We start from the raw sequence: 19,938 nt of genomic DNA on the forward strand, positions 1-19,938 counted from the left end.
AGAAAGAAAGAAAGAAAGAAAGTTTCTCAGACAGCTAAATATTGTGCCCTTTCCTAATTTCTGGACTCAGATGGTATGATGATGGGAATCCTTATAGTCCTACAAGTTGAACCAACAACTGTCACGGGGATGCAATGTACCAAATAATAGGTTTGATTTAAATACTGCTTTTCAAGGAGGTGGTGTCAGGGTTATCTGCCCAGCTCTCAGATGTGGCCCCACATCTCTCCTCTGGGCCCCGGGCCACCTTGGCGAACAGGCAAGTCAGCCACTGGCTTTCACGACAGCTCATCGTTCATTTTATTACATTTTTTTCCCAGACATTTGCAGGGGCATTCAGCAGTGATTTACGCTCCCCCATAGTTAGCAGAGCTAAGCAAATAATCTGTGGCAAATCAGGCATTTGCTGGAAATTTCACCCCTATCTGTTGCAAGCCACGCTTGGGGAAAAAGCGAGGAGAAGAAATAACCTTGCAAACTTGCTCATTACGTGGAGCCATTTGCAAATTCCCTCCCTGCATGAAGAATTTGCTGGAGGGAGGATTCGCGACTGGAACCTTGCGATTGAGCCCCCACCTGCCGTCCCTCCAAACATGTGCGCACACACACACACTCACACACACACACACATTAGTTAAGTCATGTTCACAATAGCATTTCTGGCTTCTGTTAGGAGAGCTCTGCTGCACACACAATGCAAATTTAAACCCTTCTGAGCCCAAACAGATGGCTGGGAATCCAACTCTTCGATCTTGCCAGGATTTTTGGTGAGGCTCATGCTGAGCAGCCAAATCATTTTGGGATCCAAGTGGATCTAGCTGCTTCCTCTCATGGTTTGGAAATCTGGTACAGATCTCTGAATCCTCGTTAGATTTAGGGCTTTCTCCATCCCCAGCTTTAGGGATGGGGGGCTCCATCTGTACCTGTTCTGAGATGAAGGAGCAGCCCAGACAGATGCAATTACAGGTTGGAGACGGGGGAATGTCTCCCCCCACCCCCAAGGTGAAGATGGTACAAGAGAGATATCGCTGTCCATGGTGTACGCATTCATCCTGCTGTTCTCTTGTTGAACAAGGTTTTTTAATATATACTTTTATGTATTCAGAGAACTTACGAGCCACCCTTCTGCATATGCCGTTAAGCAAGTAACTCAATACAATACTATCCAGCAAAAGAACATAGAACACAGAAAACAGTGGTGTCCCTCTACAATAAGCCCAGCCCAAACATAAAATCAATTAAAACCAATTACTCAACAATGCCTGGACAAACAAACAACTTGGGGCCAAAGAGACATCAGGCAAGCTTCTCTGGGGATGGCGTTCCCGACGCAAACCGCCAAGGACAGAGAAGGCCCTTCTTTCTGGAACGCTTTGAGCAGAGGGGCCAAAAAGCACAGGATGCTTTGCACATACAGAAGGTTACAGGTTTGATCCCCGGCATCTCCAGTTAAAGAAGATCAGGTAGGAGGTGACGTGAAAAACTCTTCTCTGCCCGAGACCCCCTGGAGAGAAGCGGCCAATTGGAGGAGACGAGACTGAGCTAGATCAAGTGGCAGCTGCTGCTGCTCCCCATTTACCCAACATCACCCCCTGTGACTGGCAAGCAGTATGAAACCCCCCAACTAGCTAGGCCTGGTAGAAACACACAACCTTCTGCCTTAGGCAAGTCAATGGAACTGTGCCATCCACCTGATGCATTCAATACCTCCACTTTGGATCCAGTGACTGACCTCAGAGTAAACACACACACACACACACACACTCCTAGCCCATCATGAAAATGCTACCTCAGCTTTTAACCCCTTGGTTCCTGCGATGGCGGTCTGGATGACAAATGGGCATTTCCCACAATGCATGTTGTTCCAGCCATATTTACTGTGTCTCCCTCATACACACAATCACACACACAAGAGGACAAAACTGTGTGTAACCTGAAGAAGTGACCACAGAAGAGAGGGGGAGAAGAGATGCGAGAGCCTGGGTAACAGACACACTGAATGATCTCTCTGATCGCTCCTTGCAGCTCTGTGATTCTACACCCCGTTGCACAGTGGCTCGGAGAAAAGCACACACTCTGTATACTTCTGCCTCCATCTCCACCCCGTTTCCAATTCCACCCCTCCCAGATCCATTTCTGTTATGTCAGCTGGAGCGTTAAGTGCATTAAGAAATCCAAAGCACAACATTCCCCCAGCTGCAGGAGGCTGCTATAGCAATTGAGCATTTTAAAAAGAAATTGCTTTAAAAAAAAAGAAGGGGTGGGGGGAACCGCTCTCTCCTTTCCAGATAATTCTCCCATTCAAAGCTGTCGGAAACAATTTAATACACAAATAATTTGGAGGGGGGAAGGGAAAAGGAGACACACAGACAGACACACATGCTCTTGCCTCTGCTGCAGTAGATTCTCCTCTTCCATTGCTTGCTGCAGAGGCAACCCTCAGCCTGCCGCCCCCCACCCCGCTCCTGTCACTCGCCTTTCCCTTGTCACATCTTTGACGTGGGCAAACAAAGGCTCCCAAGTGCAGGCGTGAACAGCTGCCAAACACAGCACTGCCTCACCGGGGAGGGCTCAGATCCAGCAAGCAGCGTTCTGCAAGATGGAAATTGAGGCGGCTCTTTCAGGCTTCTTTTCTCTCTGGATCTTGGTCTCCGGCCCGGTACGTGCACGGTGACGAGGCTCGTGCAAAGAACCCGGTGGCGGATGGACAGAGAAGAGAAGGTGAACTTGGCAGGAGAGAGACAAATGCCGGCTGCTGGGGTGCAGAAGGCAAACACGTTTCCTTCTCTGGCCAGCCCCTCCAAAGCTGAACACAGCCCCACAACAGCCGTGGTCAGCGGGCCCACTGGGGGCTTCAAGAACTTCCTGCCCTCTGCTCCTTGCCTGAGACTGCAAAGCGCAGAAGGCAGGGGGACTATCAGACTGCAGGGCGAGCCATGATCCGTGGCTGCCGGGCTGCCATACCTCTCCGTTTGTGGAGGCATCCTCTTATCGCAGGTGGGAAACGTGGCCCACCTGACCTGGAACAGTCTTTTCAGACAAGACTGTACACACACAGACACACACAATGCTCAGGTTGGATTTCAACTTAGATACAATTGTGCTCAAGCAGGTTCTGCATCTACTGGACAGAATTTGCTCTGGTTTAGCCCCCACCCATTAAAACCCTCTGGCTTCTGAGACTCACCAGGCACTGCAAACACACTTTGAAGGCTCTCTTTGCAACTTAGAAGGGTGAGAAGCTGGCTTCAAGAAAAGGAAAAGCACGAAAATTGAGGCTCTCACTTAAGTTTCATAATTCTGTAGCCAGTCCCACATTCTGCAGTTGTTCTGTGCAGTTGTAGAATTGTGCGTGTGCACGCACGCACATGCACCCACACACACACACAGAGCACGCCCTGGTCGTTTGTTTACCAGCTTTAGACACCCAAAAAGGATGAGAGTGAACAAGCTGAGATTAAATCCAGACAAGACAGAGGTGCTGCTGGCCAGCAGAAAGACTGGCTTGGGAACTGGGATTCAACCTGCTTGGGAAGGGGTTGTGTTCCCGCCAAAGGTCAGGTTCATGGCTTGCTCCCTGACCCTACACCATCCCTGCATGTCCAGGTGGTGGTGGTAGCCAGCAGTGCATTGGCACAACCAAGTCTGGAGCACAAGCTTCCTGATCTGGCAACAGCTACCCATGCCTTGGTTATGTCATGGTTGGAGTGTTGCAAGATGCTCCATGTGGGGCTGCCCCTGAAGAGTGTCTGAAAGCTTCCGTCACACCAGCTAGGCTGCCCAGCGGCACATGTTATCACAGTCAGATCGCCTCCGTATCAAAGGATGTGCGCTGATTGCCAGTTGTTTTCTGGGCTCAATTCAAGGTGTTGCTCTCGACCTTTACAACTTTAAACCGCTTAGGGCTTGGCTATCTGAGCGACCGCCTGTCTCATGATGAAAATGCCTGGTTATTACGGTCTGCAGGAGACACTCCCAAATTGTGGAATGCTCTCCCTTCAGAGCCAAGATGGGTCCCCACTGTATGGGGGAGTTAACACGCACCACTGGCTTTACTTTGGCCTTTCAAACTGCAAGCGGTAGCTTGGATATCATGTTGATGTTTTATATAGCTTTACTGCTTTTACATTTTATTGTTTTTATTGGAATTGTGGCTTCATTTGAATTGTGGCTTCATTTGAATTGTCGGTGGCATGTGTGGAATGCCAGTATATAAATATTATAAATACATATTAATGAATGAAAAACCAAGCAAAGGAAGGTAGTTGCCTCGTTACTGTGTCCTGCCCTTTGATAGGGCAAAAAGAACAGCTACTGCCAACACAGGAACATTGGAAGCAGGCTTCTACTGAGTCAAGTCCATCTAGCCCAGTATCGTTGACACTGACGGGCAGCAGCGGCTCTCCAGGGTTTCAGGCAGGAATTTTTTCAGCCCTACTTCGAGATTTTGTATGCAAAGCAGGGGCTCCAGCACTATGGCCCTTCCCAGTTAGAGCAACCATAAGGGTTGCAACCTTTAGAGCTTCTTCCAAAGAAGGCCAAAGCAGACCAAAGGGAGAGAGCCACATGGAGGGAAGGAGGGTCCTTTTGGAACTGGCCATGGCCTCCTATTTGTAAAACCAACGGAGAAGAGCAAACAGCCCCCTGTCTGCCTCACAACCACTCTCCTGGTCGGGGTGGTGCTGGAGGCACACAGAGGCACTCTGAGGACCATGAATTGTGTGAGAAACAAATACAGCCAATTCTTGAAAGGCTTAAAGCTTCTCTGTGTCCCGTTCCCTTCCGCGGCTAATCCTTGCAGGAGGCAAGGGGACAAAACGCTGGGCTAGATAGACCTTCGGTCTGATCCAGCAGGGCTCTTCGTATAAAGACATCAGCAGAGGAGAAAGGAAGCGGGACAAGGCCCATGCGCCATGGCACCTTCGATTCCCATCAGCCTGCTTCCCCTTGCCTTGGACTGCCAAGGAGGAAGGGGCAAGCTACACAAGGGAAAATGGCAGAGTCACAGGTATGGGTGGGCAGCTCAGCTCCCACCGTGAAGAGAGAGGCCTGGGTTCAAAACCTACCCCTTTTGCCACACAGGCTCACTGTGGTGACCCCCAGCTTCGCAGCCACTTGGAAGCTCCGCCGGTGATACAGAAATGGTCTCTACCTGCCAACAGCGAAGTGTCCAGGAGGACAGGGTTAGTGACTGTAAAACACACAAATTCATGCTTCCGGTGGGGCTGCACACCCTGGGCAACCCACACTGTCCATCCGCTGCGAGCATGCAGGGAAGTGCCTGGAGCTGCTTCCAGCTGGGTTACGTGCAGCACCATCCCTTCAGGGTACGAACCGATCCAGTCACGAGCCCCCACCTCCCCCGTCCTCGCCCCCAGGTTAGAGGTTAGTCGGGGACGCCGTGCTCACTCCATGCCACCTGCCTTAGTCGCTCTCCGGCCGGTACAGGTACTTCATCATCAGGCTGTCCACCTGCTTCTTGCGCTGCTTCTCTGTTTTCTTGAGCTGCTTGCCTGACTTCCCGGCCTCGGCCCCCTCCTTGGGGGTGCTGGCGCCCTCCTCTTCCGAGAGTGGGCCCCCACGCTTGGGGCCCTTCTTGACACTGGAGTTGCTGCGGTACGAGACGGTAGAGCCTGATGATGTGTCAGAGGAGGACTCCGAGGAGGAGCCGGGGCGTGACCGCTGATTCTTCTTCTTGGACTTCTTCTTGGACTTCTTGGAATGCTTCCGGGAGCTCTTCCGCGACCGCTCCGGAGAAGAGGAGGAGGAGGAGGAGGAGTTGTCGCTGGAGGAGCTGCGACTCCTCCGCCGGCTCTTGCCCTTTACGCTGTGAGGCCTGCAATCCAAGGCAGACGCCGACCTGCGCAGGCTGCTGGCCGGGTGCTCGGCCGTCTCCAGCAGGGCCGCGCTCCTGGAGCTCCGGATGCTCCTCTGGTCGTCATCCTCCGAGTCGGGATCCAGGCTGGAGCGCTTGAACTTCACTGGCTTGTAGCTCAACACCTCGTTGATAGCCGCCTCGAGGGCTGGGTCGAGGTAGCTCCGGTGGCCCACAGGCCGGATGTCGGGGTCGTTCGCCTGCGGCTCATCGGAGGTGGCGGTTCGAGGCCGAGGGGGCACAGAGAGACTGCGGGAAAGCGAGTGCTGGCTGTAGAGGGAGCGGGAGTCGCTCAGGGCCACGCTGGCAGCATCGTCAGGCGGAGAGTGACCCAAGGAGACGCGTGAGCCCGGGCGGCTGTAGGACGGGCTCAGGTCATCCAGGCGGGACGTGCTCCGCCGCAGGCTGCCCGGGCTGGAGAGGGCGAAGCTGAGGGACGACCTGGCATCGTCTTCTCGGCCGCACCAGGAGGCCCCTCCAAGACTGACGGGGGCAGAAAGGACCGAGGACTTATCAAACTCGGCTGCGGAGATGGACCAGCGTTTCTCCAGCCCCCTGTGGAGATGGCTGCCAGCCTCGGAGAAGGGCTGAGAGAGGACCGAGCCCCTCTCGTCTGGGTCGTCCAACCCTCCAGCGGGCTTCTTCCATGAGGCAACGGAGCTGCTCTCGTCCAAGCCACTGGCAACAGAGTTCCGCTTGGCTTTGCGGAAGGAGCGGTCGGGCGAGGCCGGGCGCTCACTCAGAGTGGAGAAGAGGGTCTCCTCGTCCCCTTGGCCCCCGATGGAATCCTTGAGGTTGGCCCGCTTCCTGTAGCTCAGAGAACTCATGACCGATGCAGGCCTCTCCTCCGCCTCCTTGGCCTCTTTGGCCACCGAGTTCAGGCTGGGCCTGACGGAGGGAGGAGAGAGAGCAAGTGACCACAGCAAGGGTTGATGGGGGGGGGGGGGGAGAGAGAGAAAGTGAATTCAACAGGTAGTGCGTGTGTATGTACAAGAGAGAGTAATGTGTATGTGTCTGTTGGTGTGTATAGAGAGAGAACAGCTTCACAGGAAGCATCATGCAAATTAAGGCATTGTTCTACATCACTGCTCCTACCCAAAAGAGAGAGAGAAAAGCTGCCACTGATTTCAATTTATTTTGTTGTCAACTACCTGGAAAACGCTGGCGGCTCGTAAGGATTGATTCCCAAGCACTGGCAAAAAGAAGGGGCATTGTCTTCCAAAACAAAATGTTTTACATCCATGCTGACGAATAAATTAAACCAATTATGAGTGCGCCTCAGATCTCCCCCCGCCTGGCATTCACATGCATGCGGGGGGGGGGGGGGGAGAAGACGCCTGAATCCCCAAAGTGGCAAATGGCTTTGATGCAAAAACGAAACCTATCCTCACTAGGCAGGCGCGGGGAACAAGAGGATGGAGGAGGGGAGAGCCGATGTGGCGCTGATCCCACAGCCCTCTCTGCGTAAGCTCAGCGAGGGCAGCAGAGAGAGCAAGGCGGGGGGCCGGGGGAGGAGGTGCTTGCCAGCACACACCAGAGGGACCCTCGTCTCCTGCCGCTTCCGAGGAGCACAAAAGGCCCCTGTCGCCCCGGCAGGCAGGCTTGGCCCGTGCCGCTGGTTGCCATGGCAACAGGTGTCCTATAAATAGCCCCGGCTGGTGCCTGGTCACTTCCGAAGGCAAGGGGAAGGGTGCGGAGCAGAGAAGAGAGAGGGCTGGCCGCTGGGCGACTCCGACACGGCTGTCCTCCAGCGGGCAGTCTGGAGGCCTGTCTGGGAGCCTTGGGAAGGGCCGCCCGCCAGACGCGCACCGCCCTGGCACAAAGCGGGCAGAGGCGCGATAAGAAGGGGCAAGGAAATCGCCTTCATCTGGCGCCCTCAAGGCTCAGTGACCCTGAAGAAAGATCGGGGGGGGGTCTGCCAGAATTCCACCCCCAGCGCCCCCAACAAGCGAGATGATCCATCTCTTGCCTCAAGCCACTCTTGCCAGACAGGAGGTACGGCCTTTGCCCCCAGACGCAGGTCCTCCCCTGCCTGCTGCCTGCTGACCCCAGGGAGGTGCCTGCCCTCAAAAGGGTGCAGGGAGGCACCATTCCCGTTGGGGACCCAACACCCACTCCCAAGAAAGTGGGGTTCGAGAGCTCAGCTGGGGAGGAATGAGGGGTTGTCACTTAGCAGCCACCTGGACGCGCAGTCTCCTCCTCGTGGCAGCTGGCCACAGTGGCACACAGCACCGGCCCAGAAGTGGCCCAAGGGAAGCAACGGGTGCGCTCCGCCCCCAACCATGCACTATCCCACCCCAGACAGATCTCATGGGGCCTCCATAAGGAAGAATCACTAGCTGGAGAGGCCAGCGCTGCTGGGGACTGCAAGGACTTAAAATGGCAGCTATACCTGTCCACGCCACATGTGCGAGCGCGCGCGCGCGCGCGCACACACACACACACACCCTCCCGGGCCTCTGGAGCAATCAGACAATTGTTCAGGAGCACTGTGCGTGGCTGGGGCTGGCCACGAAGGAGAGCGGACTCTCTTGCCGGAGGCAAGCAGAATTCCATCGAACCGCCTCTCTTGTGCTAGCAGGATACAGGGATCTCCCGGGGGAAGGGAGCACTGCGGCTGAGATGCCTCAAATGGGAGGGGGTGTTCTTTGTGTGGTGGGAAACCAGGGGAACGGGAGAGAGCAGAGTAGAATTGATGCGCTGGACTGCAATTCCCATCATTCCCACCCAGCTTGGCCATTGGGGAAGGCTAGAATAGATAACCTACTCCATCGCCCTGATGGGGGTGTTCTTTAGCAGATAAGGTGGCATATAATACCGTTAACTGGTTAATTAACTGGATCTGGCAGCGCAGGACCCATCTCATGAGACAGACCAAGCTCAAGCTTTAGTGAAGCATTCTGCACCACCAGGAGGGGAAGAAAAAGGTCGCTGGGCTGGCCACCACAGAGGCTCTGGGGCAAGAAGCAGTCATGTCCCAAGCCAAGGGACAGAACTTTGCACTTACAGGGCACTTTACAGCGTTCCCGGTGCTCCACTTCTTGCAGTCTCAAACTCAGCCTGACGGTGGTAGCAGCCACGGGAGGATCATTCATGGGTCTGCCCCATCGACATGGAGAGAATGGGGGGGGGGGCCCGAGTGTGTGTCCAATGTTTAGGTTGCAAGGGGAGTGCGGACGAAGGAGTAGAACCGCCTCCCCCACTTTGCCACATGGAAGCCCAAAATTCTTCCCACTCCTTCATCCGCATTTAACCCTTTTCATTTTGTTTTATTGAAGGGCGGGGGGGGAGGGGGAGGGGGAGATGCCCTGGGCACCTACTGAAGTACAAACCCCTTAAATAAATTAAAATCCCAGCTCCAATCCAGAAAATGAACCAGGCGAAAGGTGCCTGGATGACCAGAGGGAAATGAGGGAGCAGTCCCCTCACCCACACACGCCTCTTGGTGTCAAAGTGCGCCGTCCAGGCCGCTCCCTTTATCCATGAAAGGGGCAGACGCGTGAACAAACGGAAGCGGGCTTGTGTCTCGTTTCACTCTAGCCCTTTTCGACACCCCCGCAATATCTCCCGCTAACGCAGAGAAAGAGGGTGGGGGAGTGAGGCTGTTCAGATAGCACCTGACCATCAGCATCGACATAGTTCACCTGTGAGCTGGGGGGGGGGGGAGATTCCTACTTCACAGCTCCGTTTCTTAGCCAGGAGATCTCACAGGTACCGAAAATTCTTGTACACAGTGACCAGGTCCTCCGGGACAAGTTTTGGCCTCAAATACAGCCCAAACGAACTGCGGTTCAGGATCCTGGCACGCCACAGTTGCTTCTGAATATGACCAGTGCAGAAGATTCACTGCAGCAACACGTTTTCGTGGCTGAATGAAACCACCCCGCATTTAAAAAGCTGAAACATGGACGTGGGGAAAGCCCTCTCTTCCTCAAATCCTGTTCCACCGGGAGAGGTGCCAAGGGATGGGTGAAGTAAGGAGCAATGCTCAGCCCCCCCCCCCCCCCCCCAGGGAAGAAACCCAAGTTCCCTGTGCTGACCTGCTGCTCTTCAAGCTGCCGTCCTCAGAGACCGTCTTGGAAGAGCCTTTGTTCTTGGAGAGCCACGACTTCACGCCGTCCACTCGGTCTTCGAGCTCCGAATCAGCGTCCGAGTCGCCCTCACTGGAACGGGGGGGGGGGGAGGGCGGGGGAAGCAACAGAAGGATCAGGAAGATTGTCCAGGGGAGCCCTGACAGAGTCAAAGTTGACGTGCACAAGTGCTTAGGAGGTCCAGCCAAGAAAGGGTTAATCAGCACTCAAAAAGTCAAGGGGTCACTCCCTGCCCCACCTCTGCCACTTAATAGAGCAGCCTTCCCCAACCTGGTGCCCTCCTGGTGTGTCAGATTATGGGAGTGGTAGTCCAACACACTGGGAGGGCACCAGGTTGGGGAAAGCTGTAATACAGAGACCCGGATTTACACCTCTGGGGCCCCGTATCCTTGGCCAAGTCAGTCTCTCAGTCTGGAGAAAAAACAATATGGCTCAAGAAACTCGACTGGGGCTGGAAAGAGGATGTGCTGCCCGTGGTGCACCCCGCCCCCCGTGTCTTTGGTTCCACCTCTGGGCAAGAAGATTTTTGAAATGGTTAAAAACTTACAAAACGGTGTTTGCCAGAGGCAAACGCAGGAGGAGCGCATGAACATTATATGGCTTTGGCTCTCAGAAAAGGGAGTGAAAAGGGGGGGGGCGTAGCTCAGTGGTAGCTGAGCGTCCCCACCCCACTTTCCCCTCGCCGCCAATGGATTCCCAGCTTTTGCCCCGTTTCCCCCCACCCTGAAAGACTGAAATGCCTCTCCTGAGGCTTTGCTACAGGCAGCAGGAGCTTAAAGCTACAATATGCTGGCATTTCTGGCCCTGCCCCTTTTGCCTTTGGTCCCACCCACCCCTAGAATGCGGCCCCCGAGAGCTTCTCTGAAATGGGACTTGGTCCTCCGGCTGAAGGAGGCTCAATGCCCCTTGTTTCTTCAGGGCTTCAGGCAGGAGTGTTTCCAGTGGTAGAGCCCTTTCTTCAGAACCATGAGGACTGGAAACTTATGTCATTTTTAGGTGGAGGGCCGCAGCTCCCTGGCAGAGTCCCTGCTTTGCATGCAGAAGGTCCCAGGTTCGATCCCCAGCATCTCCAGATCGGGCAGGAAAAAACTCCTGCTTGAAAGTGTGGAGAGCCGCTGCCAGTCATTGTCAACAAGAGTAGCCTAGATGGACCTGGGGTCTGCCTCAGTTTAAAGCAGCTTGCCATGTTCCTAAAACGAACAACACACAAACCACTGGTCATCTTCAGCATTCATCCCCCAAGACCTGATGGCGAAGGCAGCTTTGATACAGCTTGCGCCCGCAACGCTCCTTCCCTTTGCAATTGTCAGGGGAGTGCGCAAGGGCAGGTGAAGGGCGTCTCTCTCTCTCTCTCTGCTGCTCCTCCCGTTCACACCTGCCCCTCTTCAGCTGGAGAGAGACGCCTGCACTGCTCGCAGGTCCATCCCTGCCTCTCACGTAAGATCCCTGCCTCTCAGTAAGGGTTTAGCCAGCTTCACGCTGGTTGGCAATCTCCCTGTGAGAAGGCTCTTTCAAGTGTCTCCGACCATCAGCTTCAACCTATTTTTGTAAGCCATCCCTCATCACTGCCACGTCGTTCTCAATTCTCACAATATGTTCCTGTCCTTGAGGATCTGCTTAAAGCTGCAGTGTTTACAGACCACAGCGGTACCCAGGCCGACGGTGAAAAAACTCTCTCAGCTACCTCAAGCTACCCCAATGATGACAGCTCTTTCCCCCTCCCAGTCAAAAAAAAACCTCCCGCAAATCCCTCCCCAAACCTGGCCTCTTTCACGAAGCCCACTGCAACCTCTAAGCACAATGAAGTCCAAGGACAGATTTATATTTCTTTTAGTTTGTTTGTTTGTTTATTTATTTATTTATTGCATTTATACCCCGCCTTTCTTCCTCTCGCAAGGAACCCAAGGCGGCTTACATTATCCTCCTCCTCTCCATCTTATCCTCACAACAACAACCCTGTGAGGTGGGTTGGGCTGAGAGTCTGTGACTGGCCCAAAGTCAGGCCTTCTCTTCTGCCTCCCCCCTGCCCCCAAAAGATTCCTAGGACTTGCAGATTTGGCAATTGTAAGAATTCTCTTTTTGCACTCCCAAGACCCCCTTCCCCTACCCCCTTTCATATCTCTACAAGGCTAGAGATCTTCAATGGAAAGACCTCAATATCCATGCCAAGCTCCAGCGCTTCAGAAGGGAGGAAGCCAGGGTAGTTATTAAACTGGTATAAATAGCCCAGATACAAGCTTGTATTATAGATTTACACCCACAAGAGCAGGCAGAGCTAGGAGAACTAGGAGGGGTGGGTGGGAAACACAAACGCTGGAGAAGGAATGAAAAAACAAATCCTTTTAAAAAGTGGTGCAATGTAAAAAAAAAATTGAATTAGAAAAAAGAGCGATCCTCAAGATGAGGGTGGATCTGAGAGGCAGAACAGCAATGGGCTAACCCCATTAAACTCTTCAATCCCCAAGGGGTTGGCTGTGCCCTCTGGAATTAAAAACTAAACTGCTCTTCCCAGTGGCAATTTGATGTGCTTGGCTCATAAAATAAGAAAAAAAGAACATGGCAAAGACACCCTCCTTCCCCCACAATTCCTGGCACCAATATTTTTTCACCTCAGCATTGCCAGAAGAGAAAACCTCTCCCCCAGAATTATGGCCCTGAAAAGATCATAAATGGTAGAATGAGCTTCCCCAACTTGGCGCCCTCCAGGTTGCAGTCCAACTCATCTGGAGGTTGGAGAAGGCTGCGGTAGAGACAGCAGGTGACAGAAACAGCAGGTGACTGAGGAAGAGAAGGGGAATTTGTGGAGCTGCTTGGCACGGAAGGGGCCGTGAGGGGACCGGTGCAGGCCTCCCATTTTACAGCCCTCCTCGGCCGAGTGTCAAATTAAGGCGACGGCAGGCGAGAGTGATGCTGCTGTCCCTTGGTAAACCAGAGTTTAGCGGGCCGTATGGCAGAGACTCGGCTGCGTGAGGATTTACTGCCCCGAACCTCACTTCACAACGGGGAGCACACGGCCTGATTTATATGCGCGCATAAACGCAGCCCCATCCGGCTTAAAGCTACTAGATTTATAAGTGGCGTTCATAACTGTATTGATTGCCTTGAGGATGAAAGTGCCGTTATGCATGGGGGGTGGGGGGAGGACACAGAACCTATTCGTACACACTTAAAGCCATTCCCGTATAAATCTCTCCTCTAATACAGAGCTGTTTACTGCTTGCATTAGGATTACGGCAATAACCGCTGTATCTATAAGTAAATCGGGAGTGTTATTTCTCTTCCCACCTCACTGGGCTCAATAACTCTCTGCCCGGCGTCCCATGGCGCTAAGTGGAATAGCTGTAGTGGACCCCCAGGAAACTTTGCAAGAACAGCCTGCCCACCCCTTAACAGATATCTAATGTGATCTTAAATGAACACTCTCCTTCCACCTCACCGCAGGCTTATTCTCTGTCTGGGGGTGCACACACGGACAAACATCTCTTCTGAATCTCCCTTGTTAAATTCAAAGCAACCAACTCCCCTTGATCAACCAAACGTCATCCTCTCTTGGAATAAACGCCGGGAGGCAGTTTGTTATTTTTTTTTTTTTGCCTTGAGAAAAAAAAAGCCAAGGAGACCCGTAAACAAACTCAGGGGGCAGCTGAGATTTTAAATTGTCGGAATTAAACCTCACGTCAAAGGCAATTTATGTCCAGGCTTGCGTGCCATTAGTTAACTGGGATCCAAATCACCAGGGAACGAGCAAACGCAGACTGAACTGTGGGGGACATTAATTGTGTGTGACAACAAGGCTCCAGCGGCCCTCGATCACTGCTACACACGATTACATTTATCATTAGCCAGTATAGATCCTGCCATGGCCCAGCCAGGCCCATCTCGGCTCAAGGAAGAGACTTCACAATCAAAATCATTGCAGCGAGAAGTTCAAGATCCTAGATTCAGGGAGCAGCTGTGCAACTCAGAGAACAGGGCCGTAGCTCAGAGATGGATGCAGGAAGTCCCTGGTTCGATCCCCGGCATCTCCAGGTAGGGTTGGGAAAGAATCCTGGAGAGCCATGACTGCCAGTCAATGTCAGCAATACTGGGCTAGATGGATCAAGGGTCTGAGTCAGTACAAGGCAGCTGCCTCTATTCTTATGTAAAGGGAATTTTTTTCAGGCTGTCAGATTTGGGGCTTCTCCTCAGTCAACCGGTGGGTATTCCGGTTCTTGACAAGTGGCTGCTCAAAAGCCACACAGAAATATTCCTGGTAGTCCTTTTGGTTCCCCACATCCCATCCACCCCGAGAGCACCTAGTGCTGGGCTGTGAAGCGATCATTTAAAAAGAAGTCCGAATGACATGCAGACTTGGTTCGCATGTACGATTAAGCCACCATGGATTAACTAACTCGGGGGGGGGGGGTCATGCATTGTTCTGTAATCTGAGGGTTGTTTAACCCTCAAGTAAGCCATGACGCCCGGGTTCACACAACACGACCAGCTGTGGTGTGCGCCCACCGTGGCTTGCGAAGTCAAAATGGCGGCCCGCACACATCTTGGAGCCCTGTGGGTTAATTAAGCCACGGTGGCTTATCATGATGTGCGAACTGGCCCACACATACCGCTTGTTTAGCACACCGCTTGCCACAAAACCATGCTTCCCTGACAACAAAGCCTATGGTGTTGCTCTCAGGGTCATTTCACATATTACATAGCTGGATACTATGGAGGGACTCTCGACAGGGAGCCAAAGTAACCAGTGTGGAAGAATGCACCTGTACAATTTGCATCTCTGCACACCACTGTGCCACATTCATAATTTACATTTTGACTAGTGCTATTTAAACTTCTAGATCGCCCTTCATCCGCAGTGCACAAAACATCAAAACCGGTGTGCACACCACCAAGGCGGTGTGCGCAACACCAAAAACAGACAACAAATCCAATATAAAAACCATACAATTACACTCTAAAAAGCAAATGAGACAACAGCAACTCCTCAGCCAGCAAACCAAACAATCAATACCATTTAAAGTAACTGAACTTTGCATTAAAATGTATATATTACAATTCTAAATAATCAATGTTAAAATGCCTAGGCAAAAAGACATGTTTTAACTTGGTGCCAATCGGATCTCCTTTGGAAGGGTGTTCCAGACTTGGGGGGCCACCACAGAGAAGGCCCTCTACTGTTCTGGATAGATAATATATATCTTCCACTGATGGTATTTGGAGAAGGGCTTCCCCTGGACACATGAATGCATGTACAGGATAGCGTATACGCAAAACATCTCATGTGTAAAGCGTACCTAAGGCTCTCTTTCCTGGGTGCTATTTTCCAGTAAATAGGAGCAACTTAGGGCCCTTGCCACAATCCCAGTGTCACGGTGTTACCCACAGACAGTTCTGCAAAGCAACAAGGCAAACTACACTCCACTTTAGGAAGTAATTTCCCCTCCCCTCCTGGGAACAACTGCAGAAACCTCCGCCAAGATGCCCTCGGGAAAGCAACGCACTCGAAATGAAACGTCAACCATGTATCACCAGGGTCGTTACCCTAAACCACTAGCTAGGAAAGACAAGGTTATTTTGGTTTTCCACTCCCAAGCAAACCCCTTTATTCTCCCCTCCCCACAAACATCGGAATCCAAGCAAGGCTCAGCACAGATTTGCTGTGCATGTGTCCCTCCCCCTCCAATCCTGTTGTTATTGAGTTATGCTGGGACACAGCAAAAGTGAGATAAATGCTGGTTAGAGGTTTAAGGTCAATGCACATGCACGAAGGGGCATGCAGCTACATGGGGGCGGGGCACTGTGGGCCCCACCTCCCCTGCATGACATGCTGGAGGTTAGGAGTAACAAGGTGTTACTGGAAACCGGGAAGAGAAACTCATCCTCACAGCTTATTCCTGCGCTTCTGGTACTTTGTCACCATGTCCTGCAAACTGGGAGAAGGGGAGAGGGGGGAAAAACATATACAATGTAAAACACAAGGAAAGGGCCAGGTTGGCTGGGGGCGGGGAGAATAAGTCCCGATAAGGATGGGGAGGAAGGAACGGACCAACAGAAATCAAAAGTAGAGGTGGGGAGGAAGGAAAGAGTGGGCCAGTTTGCACGACACAAGGGTAGTTAATAAGCCACGGTGGCTTATTAACCATCCTGTGCCCACCAGTCACTTGCTGGCCCAGTTTACATAATTACCCTTGCCAGGCACGGCTTCTCATGTCATCCGAACCCGGCAAGAGTGGATTGTTGGGATGGTTGAGCAGCCACCCAGAACCCAAGGCCTGTGGTAGAGTGGTGGGGTGTTTTGTTAACCACCTCAACAAGCCACCCTCACTGGGTTCAGACAACACAGGAAGCCACGGCGGGGTGGGGTGGGGGGTGCAGCTTGAACAGGCAATCAGGTGCCACAACTCAATTGCCAATTTAAGCCCCAACCCTCCACCCCCGCTGTGGCTTCTCATGTCATCTGAACCCGGCGAGGGTGGCTTGCTGGGGTCGTTAAATAAGCCACTGTGGGCTGCGGTGATCATGTGAACCAGATCACCGTGATAGGGAAACGTTGTAGAACAGTCTTCACCAACCTGGCTGGCTGGGGGATGCTGGGCGTTGTAGTGTGACGCATCTGGAGGGAGACAGGTTGGGGAAAGCTACTCAATGACAAATTTTGATGGGGACTGCAGGGGCAAGACAGGGGGGACTGAAGGCAGAGAGAGGGGAGGACAGCTGGGAGAAGAGAGATCTGTTCCTAGCTCCCGAAAGTAGCATGGAGGGCCACAGAGGTGTGCCGGCCACCAGCCCAGATGGCTTTAAAAGGGGATGGGTGTGTTCAAGGGCCATTAGCCAATGGATCCTCTCTGCCTAGAAGATGTCTACCTTGCACTAATAGCTGGCCCAGCCCCATCACATCCTGCCTGTGGGCTTCCAAGAGGCCTCCAGCTGGCTGCTATAAACAGGGTGCTGGACTAGGTAGACCTTCAAGCTGACCCTGCAGGACGTTGTTCCCATGCAGGATGAGGAAGGCGACAGGGGTGGCTTGTGGGAGCATGTCCTTGGCTGGGCGTGGCTGTTCCCTTCCCCTGCTTACGCCCCACCTGTTGATGAGGTCCTCGTTGTCATCGCTCTCCATCTCATCCTCGATGGCGGCCTGCAGGTCCCCAATCCGCTTGAAGGCCAGCTTCAGATCCGACTGCAAGCTCTGGTTGGCAGCTTCTAAGCTCTCCAGATCCATCTCCTGGGAAGGGGAGGAAGAGGAAGAGAAGAGTGGCAGTTGGGCAACAGGGATTTGTTACCTTTGCAACTGGCCTGCAAGGAACGTCTACGATGATTTAAGTTAGAAGGAAAGGCAAGTAAGGGGCCACGTGACAGAGGTGTACAAAATTCTGAACAATGCAGAGAAAATGGATAGGGAGGCTTTTTTCTCCCTCTCTCATAATACTAAAACCGAATGGGGTCCTCCCATGAAGCTGATGGGTGGGAGATTCAAGGCAGACAAAAGGAAGGACTTCTTCACACAGCACGGAGTGAACCTGCAGAACTCACTGCCACAAAATGGAGTGAGGGCCGCCGACTTGGATGGCTTCAAAAAGGGATTAGACAAATTCATGGAGGAGGAGAAGGCTATCCATGGCTACTAGTCCTGATGGATACATGCTACCCCCAGTGTCGGGGGCAGTGAGCCTGTGTACACCAGCTGCTGGGGAACAGAGGTGGACAGTGCTGTGGCACTGCAGAGGGCTTCCCACAGGCCTCTGGTTGGCCTCTGTATGAGCAGAATGCCAGACTCTATAGATCCAGCACAGCTTTTCTTACGTTATGGTATCCATAGGCATGCCACTGGCCTGTCCTGCCACCGCCACTGCCACCCCAGCTGTCCAGTCTGAGTGCTGCGTGCTTGTGGCGTACGCTTTCAAGCAGCCATTTTCTAACTGCAATTTGGGAAAGCCTGGATGGGGGAGGGGAGGGGAGGGGAGGGGAGGGGCAGGGAGGGGAGGGGAGAGAGGGAAGGGAGAGGCCACCAGGGCCCCACTGTGAGAAAACAAGTAACGGCAGGAAAGTGATGGCAGGAAAGCTTCTCTAAAAGACAGCTTGCCTGCCACTACCAGGCGTCATGCAGTGACAAGCATCCAGGGGCATTCTCAGTTTGCAAGAAGCAATGGTGAAGTCTGGAAGAGAAGGTCCTGTACAAACCAAGCATGCGCTCCCAAATGGGGATGGGGGCGGAGACAGCACGTAGACCTCTGGGTGCTTTACAGTAGATCTGCAAGGTTTCTGACTCCCAACCATTTGGCAACTGTTATGGCGTTTCTTTCCCTCTTTCCTAAATTAGGCTTATAATATGAAACAAGCTGAGGAGGTGAGGAGAGGCCAGGAGTGGATTTTTATCCAGCACCCTCCTGCCCATGTTCCCCAGTAACTGGTGTACATAGGCACACCGACTCTGATACTGGAAGTAGCACAGAGCCATCAGGACTAGTAGCCATTGAGAACCTTCTCCTCCTCCATGAATTTGTCCAATCCCCTTTTAAAGCCCTCCAAAGGGGTGGCCATCACATCTTGTCATGTGAAGTGAATTCTGGCCATCGCTGCATCTTGTGGAAGTGAATTCATGCAGAGCCACCAGGAGCGCCTCATCCGATGACCTCAGGCTGGTAAGGGAGAAGACATGCCCTCAAAGGAGAACTCAGACGTTGGTCAGAGCTTGCACATGCAGGCTGACCCACCCTGTGGCTTGGGGGTGCCGAAGGCCATAAGCGCCACCATTTTGCGCCTGGGCTGGGTAGGTGGACTTCAGCCAGCCTTCCCCAACCTGACATCCTCCAGATGCACTGGGCTGCAACTCCCACCATTCTGGAGAGCGTCAGGGTGGGGAAGGCTGGCTGACGGGTTCAAGTGAAAAACGAAACAGGCGGGGGGGGTGGGACGGGACGGGACAGGGGAGAACAGGGTGACGACAGCTGCACTGAAGGGTCCCGGGTGAATCAGGAGAAGGTTTCTTGGTGGCTCTGGAGAAGAAACTCAACCCTGGGATGTGCCTCCATCCCAGCTAGCGGAGTGCCAAGGCTGCCTCGCACTCCAGCTCCCCCGCTCCCCTCCTTACCAGCTCATGCTTCTTCCGGCTGGCCTCGGCCTCCTTCTTGGCCAGCTCGGCCAGCTCCTCCTTGGTGTCCCGCAGCTGGCGCTGCAGCCGCTTGTTCTGCTCCTTCTCCCGGTTCTCGGCCGCCGTGCGCTGATCGCGCTCTTCCGTCAGCTTCTCCATGTTCTCCTTCAAGCGGGTGGCCAAGCTCTGTGGAGGGGGGCGAGGGAGGGAGGGAGGGAGAGGCAGAGGTGGCGCGTCAGGCCGGCGTCTGGTCCCTCTAATCCAGGGGCGTAGAACCTCTTTCAGCCCAGGGGACGAATTCCTTTTCAGAGATGCTCTTGGGGGCTGTGCGCCCAACATGGGTGGGGCCAAAGGCAAAAGGGGCAGGGCCAAAGGGCCAAAAACACCAGCCTATTTTAGCATAGAGCTCTTCCTCCCAGTAGCTAGCCCTAAGACAGGCAATTTGACCTCTTGGAATTTGGTGGGAGTGGGGGAACTGCATGAAAGCCAGGAGACCACCCAATGGCCAGTGGATGGAGGAAAGGGGATGCAGCCAGGGAAAAGGGGCATAGCTACCTGGGGAAACTTGGAGAACTGGATTGGGATGCCTGAAAGACCAGATCGGGGGCCCAGCCTGAGGTTCTGCACCCCTGCTCTAGCCCGGTGTTGTCTCCTCTGACAGGCTCTCTTAGAGCAATACGACAATGGAACCAATTGCCTAGGGAGGTGGTGGGCTCTCCCACACTGGAGGCATTCAAGAGGAGGCTGGACAGCCATCTGTCAGGGATGCTCTGACTTGGATTCCTGCATTGAGCAGGGGGTTGGACTCGATGGCCTTGTAGGCTCCTTCCAACCCTACTGTTTTATGATTCTATGGTCCCTGGCAGAGAGGTCTTCCTCTCTCTCCC

At 53.4% G+C, this 19,938-nt stretch overlaps 1 protein-coding gene across 10 annotated transcripts in view; it reads right to left on the reverse strand.

The window, feature by feature from the left end:
* The window catches only part of MYO18A (myosin XVIIIA), a 141,899-nt gene that overhangs the window by 3,526 nt on the left and 118,435 nt on the right, over positions 1-19,938 (reverse strand). For 6 of the 10 annotated variants that reach the window (XM_084823131.1, XM_084823123.1, XM_084823122.1 and 3 more), the window contains 5 exons: positions 19,052-19,237; positions 17,046-17,185; positions 15,849-15,893; positions 9,916-10,038; positions 5,067-6,763 (listed from right to left, as the gene is read on the reverse strand). In XM_084823131.1, coding sequence (XP_084679257.1) covers positions 5,425-6,763; positions 9,916-10,038; positions 15,849-15,893; positions 17,046-17,185; positions 19,052-19,237 — 1,833 coding nt within the window. In that variant the 3' untranslated portion in view covers positions 5,067-5,424. The remainder of the gene's footprint in view (positions 1-5,066; positions 6,764-9,915; positions 10,039-15,848; positions 15,894-17,045; positions 17,186-19,051; positions 19,238-19,938) is intronic. The other 4 variants (XM_084823128.1, XM_084823127.1, XM_084823129.1 and 1 more) reach the window with 2 other exon arrangements.

The sequence above is a fragment of the Heloderma suspectum genome, chromosome 16 (genome assembly GCF_057233095.1).
Source record: "Heloderma suspectum isolate Gila_16-S chromosome 16, 16-S_ref, whole genome shotgun sequence".
NCBI lineage: Eukaryota > Metazoa > Chordata > Lepidosauria > Squamata > Helodermatidae > Heloderma > Heloderma suspectum.